Source organism: Nicotiana attenuata, unplaced genomic scaffold, assembly GCF_001879085.1.
Source record: "Nicotiana attenuata strain UT unplaced genomic scaffold, NIATTr2, whole genome shotgun sequence".
NCBI classification, from domain to species: domain Eukaryota; kingdom Viridiplantae; phylum Streptophyta; class Magnoliopsida; order Solanales; family Solanaceae; genus Nicotiana; species Nicotiana attenuata.
In genome coordinates, this window is record NW_017674416.1 from 6,530 (window position 1) to 12,909 (window position 6,380).

The following is a 6,380-nucleotide window of genomic DNA, read 5'->3' on the forward strand; positions in this document are numbered from 1 at the left end:
ATCTAGTAAGTTTGACATTACAAAATTAACAAAAAAAAAGGATCTTAGATTTACCAAAATTACAAAAAAAAAGCAACAGAAAACTCAAAAGTACTGTTACATTAAACTTCTTAGATTGACTTCAAGTTCTAGCTGTTAGATTGAAAATCCTTGTGTTTTGTTGGCTGAAGGATCAGAGGTGTTCCTGGGTTTAGTTTCGAGTTCATTTGGGTTATTCAAGTTGTTTTTTGGTCAATTTACTGGTCTAGTTTGATTTAGAATATTTCTGGACTGTTGAATCAATTTCTGGGCTGCTGTTGTTTGTTCTCTGCTGCGTAACACTGTTGATTGTTGACTACTGCTGGCTGATTCTACTTTCTCCTTCATTTTGTTCTATTTCCCAGGTACATATCCTGTAACTTTCAAGTTTGTGGACATGAAGTAAAATGCTGAATGAATCTCCGTTGACATGTCTATTGTATCTCATGTAGTATAAAATTCCAGTAGATTCTCATTTGTAACTATGGCTGGCTTCTCTGGCAGTTTTCATATTATTTCATGTATACTTCAGAATTTCACTAGATTTTCGTTTGCAACTAAAAGTGGACTGTATTGGACTGTTAAGTTGATTCGATTTCCTTTCACGATCATCTGAGTGTGGTGTTTAGTAATGCTAGTTTTAAGTTAGTTTGGGATTGTTATTCATGTTGCCATGTGTTAATTTGAAATTAGGAATTCAGAGGAGTCATTAGTATTGAGGCACACCAGTTTATTAGGGCTATTGCAGTTAAGGCGTAGTTGTTTAAAAATGTTTCAGCTACTTTGAAATTGGACCACCAGCATTGTTAGTAGTTTAAATTGTGTAAAGGCTTAATTATGTCAAATGCCAATCGTTTTAAAACTGGATCATGGCCTGTTTGGTAGTTTAAAATCGTTAGTAATTTCAGATTGTTTAGGTACTTTAGTTAATCTGCTCGCGTTTAATCCCTGTGGTTGTTGCAAGTTAGTTTAACTTTGAAGCATATTGATATTGGTTTGATTTCGAGGTTAAAAGGAATTTGATAAAAATCCAAAGCCAACTAAAGTAGGCGTGCCAGGAAGCCCAAGCAATTTGAATTAGTTCTCATGTGCTGAATGAGGGGCTGGCCCGAAATTAATTTGTTGAATGCCAATTTATGGTTTGTTTTCTGTTTGGGCTCCTCAACGTCAGTTACAGGCCTATGCCTAAATGTCACTAGTTAGCTCACATGAACAAGGAAGCCCAATTTGTTGAAGACTATTCTTGGGCTGCCTCTGATAATTTTCAGTTAGTAACACTAGTTAATTAGGCCCTTTTAGAGATAATACCTGGTAGAGAATCGTAGCTCTTTTAGATTGGCCTTAAAAATAAACATGTTGCTTTAGGCCCTCTTAACTATTTCAATAAAATATTTAGACCTCGGGACAAGCCATTTAGCGAATTCCATGGCCACCCGCAAAGTTAATAATACGCTAGTTGCTTTAGGCCCGACATTTAATAATATTACCTCCCTAAACTCGGGTGCACATTTATGTGACCCAAATCTAAATCCCAACGAAGTCGAAATGTGTCAAAAACCACGGGCGCAATGGTGTGACGTGGTTCGAGACACATTTTCACGACGTTGCAATTCTCCTTAAAAAATAATAATAAAGCGGTTCAAAGTTAAAAAAAAGCACATAGATTAAAACGTGTACTAAAATCAAATAAGATAAATCCAAATATAACAGTTGAGCGACCGTGCTAGAACCACGGAACCCGAGAATGCCTAACACCTTCTCCCGGGTTAACAGAATTCCTTACTCGGATTTTTGATTCGCGGACTGTTAACAGAGTCATAATTTCCTCGGTTCGGGATTCAACCGGTGACTTGGGACACCATTAAACTCCCAAGTGACGACTCTGAATCTTAATAATAAATTCCGTTTCGATTGTCCTTTAATTGGAAAAACTCCTTTATACCCTTGCGGGGGTGTAGTAGAAAAAGGAGGTGTGACATACTTCTCATAAATCAAGAAAAAGAGTGAGGAGAAAGGTGAAAGAATCTCCACCATGTAAAATACTTAGGCGCGATGCATTGCCTGAGGAAGTAAGAGTTGGATCAATCTTTGAGAACAAACAAAACATGACTAAATTTTTCTGCAACTTGGAGATAAACCAGAAAGTTGAATACACTGCTGTTAGATCATGTTCCAAGAGATACGAGCTGAAATACATCGTGGACAAATGTGGTTGGAATGTACGTGCTACCAGAATAAAACATTCCACACTGTTCAGGGTGATAAAATATCATAACATCCATGAATACTCGGTTGATGCAAGAAAATCAGATCAGAAGCATGCTACATCAAATTTTATAAGTGAACAAATTATAAAACATGTTCGAGACAAAAAGATAGAGGTTACACCAGCCTTTGTAGAAAATAAAATGAAAAAGAAATTTGGAATTGACATTGGTTATCACAAGGCATGGCGTGCTATTGAAAAGGTTGTTGCTTACATAAGGGGAACACCTGAAGAGAACTACCAGATTCTTCCTTCATACCTACACATGATGGTGGCCAAAAACCCAGGAACGTACACAAGCATAAAAAGAGATGCGCAAAATAGGTAAGCAAAACAATACTAACCATCAACCTGAAGTTTCAAATGTTCCTATTTGAAAAAATTCACACCTTTTGATTTGTTTTTTTTGTGTTTCACTGTACAGATTTGCTTACATAATCTTTGCTCCTGCGGCATCAGTAGCTGGTTGGTCCTACTGTAGACCCGTTATTACAGTAGATGCAACGTTTTTAAAGTCCAAATATCGTGGTGTTTTATTTGTTGCTGTATCAAAGGATGCAAACAATCAAATCTTTTCTCTATGTTTTGATGTAGCAGAATCAAAAAACAATGAGGCATACATTTGGTTCTTCGGGGAAATGAGAAAAGCAATTCAAGTCCGTCGTGAACTGGTTTTCTTGTCAGATAGAAACCAATCGATCGCAAATGGGATTAGAAAAGTTTTCCCTGAAGCTCACCATGGTATATGCCTCTATCACTTTGAGAAAAATTTAAAGCAAAGACATGCAAAAGCCACGGTAATAAATCTTTTTCAAAGTGCTGCAAGGTCATACAAACGTGAAGATTTTAATCAGTTTATGTCCCAACTCAAAAGTATTGACAAGAAAACATACAATTACATAATGGAAGAGCCTCCCGAGAGATGGGCTCGATCGTGGTTCCCACGGCGACGTTATGATATGCTAACAACAAATATGGTAGAATCAATGAATTCCGTTTTACTAAAAGGGAGAGAAATGCCTACTTTAAGAATGTTAGATTTCATCCAAGAAAAGTTGGGAGAGTGGTTTTACGAACGGAGAAAAAAGGCAAATGAAACTTTTCACAGAGTATCAATATGGGCAGAAGAAGAGATGACTAAGAAGATGGACTTGGCTTGCAAAATGTTTGTGAGTATATTTATACTTCAGCTTTTTATATCTGTTGCACTGATGTACTGCTTACATTTAAAAAATTTCATACTTTTTCTTTTTGAAGCAAAAATACACTAATATAGCTTGTCTTAATTTTTTATTCCTTGTTAGGTGTTCAACCTTGACTCAATGTTGTTTAGAATAAATAGTGAAGGAATCGAATTCATTGTGGACTTAAAGAAGAGAACTTGTGACTGCCTGGAATTCCAACTTGATGAATTGCCCTGTCCACATGCAATTGCTGCTATTAATAAGAGATATTTGCAGAAATCTGATTACTGCTCAAATTGGTATTCAAGGAAAACATGGTTGAAAACATATGAAGGACATGTGAATACCGTGGGAGATCACAAATCATGGGAAATACCACAAAATGTACAATCTGAGATCACAAAACCTCCCGATGTAGAGATTTTACAAGGAAGAAGACAAAAAAAGAGGCATATACCTGCGACTGAATCATCAGTACCATTCAAGTCTACCAAATGCAGTCGATGTAAACAAGTTGGGCATAACAGAACAACTTGCTTGTCTTCTCCAGCACCTCATCAATATTCTACGAAACACACTGAAAAATACTCCAAGCTTCAATAATCCTTGGTCTGAATTTAGACTTTCTTTATTATATAACATAATTGAAATGTGATTTTTTTCATAGGAATAAAACAAATAACTCTTGGACAATTTTATATACTGCTAAAGTACAAATCACTCATTTTTGTTGCGCAGGCTTACAGGTTTGGTTGCATATTAAAAAAGTACGCAATGACTTCTGCGAGAAAAAACTTCAGGTTACAGTATGTGAAATACATATCCTTAAACAAACACATACACACACATACAAACACTCTCACACACACATATGCGTATAGCACACAAAAAGAAATGCATGTACAAACAAAAGCTGTAGCATCTCTAAGCAACTAAGAAGTATAAAGCAAATATCAACAAAGAGGATGACAATTATATTGATATAAAAAGAGGTCAGAACAACACACATATTACAAATAAAACTTCAGCTCTCTGGGCTGAAGTTAAACAAAATTAACCTAAAAAACTTCAGCTCTATGGGCTGAAGTAAACAAAAAGCATAGCATTGGAACATAAAAAAGGATTACAAACACTAACAATCATCACCACCACCACCACCAGCATCATCATCATCATCATCATCATCACAATACTCCTCAATTTCTCTAAATATCTCCATCATCACAGTACTCCTCAATTTCTCTAAATATCTCATCATCATCACTATCGAAGATAACTATAGGGTAGTCGGGCAAAAGACCACTGAATCCAAGAAGATCAATCTTCAACTTGTTGAATTCATCACGCAGCTGACTTTGTTCGACGATTACTCTGTCCATAAGAGGAAGAAGAGTCTTCAGGTTGTTTTGCAGCTTGGAATAGTCGTTCCAACTGGGAAACTGAAAACTATCAAACTTCTGCACAACCTTGTCGAACGAGGTTGAATTATCTCCACAACTACGTTTCATGTTAAGCCTGTTCTGGAATGATTGATTGGCACAGAGCTTTGGTATGATTCTCTCCCAATCAGCCTTTATTTCATCCCACAAAAGCATAAGATTAGCCATCGGTTTGTTATTGTACCACTCACACTTCAAACTCTGCCACTTCATCATAATTTCATCCATATTAGGCTTCCCACTTCCGCTTGCACCAGACATTTTTTCTTTAACAAAAGCTGAAAGACTAAGGATGAATATAAATTTAAAGAAATATGATAGAAGTCTATGAATGACTATGAAATTTTTAAGTGAAGAGATTGTTAATATAGACAAAGAATTCACCTAATAAATTTAATATCTATAAATGTAAAAGTAACTTTTCAGCTGTTTTACTGTTTTACGTTCAGAGAAATTGAATGAAACAAGATAAGTAGGTAGTAAAAATAAGTATGTTGTGGATGCAAAAAGAAATGTAACTTCAGCCCCACAATTTTTCTATAGTAAAAAGAAATGTAACTTAAATGAAAGATGAAGAAGTTGACAAAAGACAAAAAGTAGATAGTAAATGCAAAAAAGATAAGTATCAACTTAAAAAAAACTACCCAAAACAATGACTAAAGTTTTTGTCTTAAAGCTTTTTCAAGAAACTTCGGCCCAATTTTCTGAAGTTTTGTAGTACATTTCCAAAAACTTCAGCACATGCTCAGCTGAAGTTTTTCTATTGGATTCAATAGTTTTTGTCTTAAGCTTTTTCAGACAACTTCGGCCCTATGTGCTAGAGTTTTTTTTAGTATATTTTCCAAACACTTCAGCACTTGATCAGCTGAAGTTTTTTGTTGGATTCAATAGTTTTTGTCTTAAAGCTTTTTCAAAAATCTTCGGCTCAATGTGTTGAAGTTATTTAGTACATTTCTAAAAACTTTTGCACTTGTTAAGCTGAAGTTTTTGTCGTAAAAGAATTTTAACGCAGATACTGCTGAAGTTATTTAGTGTATTTAGTGATGAGCTGAAATTTTTGTCCTACATTTGACACTTTAGTTATGACTTTTAACCAAAACTTCAGCTTAAAAAGCAAAAGTTATTTACTTCATGCTCAAGTTTAGCATACTGAATTTCAACAAAAATATACTTAAAATTCATGAAAAAAGACATAAACATATTTGAATCAATCCAAGTCACATAATTCACACAAAATAATGTATATTCACAAAATACAATTTTGTTTTCACTTACATCCTTGGAAAAAAAGAAAAAATTAGTTATTTGTTTACAAGTTATTCTTTATTCAAAAAATTTACAGAGTGTCTTCATATTCTCCATAGTAATGTCCTAGTTGCTCTTCTTGGTTTTCTTCACCACATTCCATGAAAGTTCACTATGTCTTCCACCAAAGCGTTTTCTGTCAGACACAGGTTGACGAAGTTTAGTACT

The 6,380-nt window shown here is 34.9% G+C and overlaps 1 protein-coding gene across 1 annotated transcript; it reads left to right on the plus strand.

The window, feature by feature from the left end:
- The first annotated feature begins 2,123 nt into the window (after nt 1-2,123).
- LOC109218632 (protein FAR1-RELATED SEQUENCE 8-like) lies at nt 2,124-4,231 on the plus strand. Its single transcript, XM_019383003.1, has 3 exons — nt 2,124-2,608; nt 2,709-3,497; nt 4,207-4,231. Exons 1-3 carry the CDS (start codon nt 2,124-2,126, stop codon nt 4,229-4,231), a joined length of 1,299 nt encoding a protein of 432 aa, XP_019238548.1.
- The last annotated feature ends 2,149 nt before the right edge of the window (nt 4,232-6,380 follow it).

Bases quoted from the DNA above. Each gene is read 5' to 3' on its own strand.
- LOC109218632 (XM_019383003.1), top strand. From the start codon at position 2,124: ATGACTAAATTTTTCTGCAACTTGGAGATAAACCAGAAAGTTGAATAC. The intron at 2,609-2,708 runs GTAAGCAAAACA...TTCACTGTACAG, and splicing joins AAAAGAGATGCGCAAAATAG to ATTTGCTTACATAATCTTTG. The intron at 3,498-4,206 runs GTACTGCTTACA...TTTGTTGCGCAG, and splicing joins TTTATATCTGTTGCACTGAT to GCTTACAGGTTTGGTTGCAT.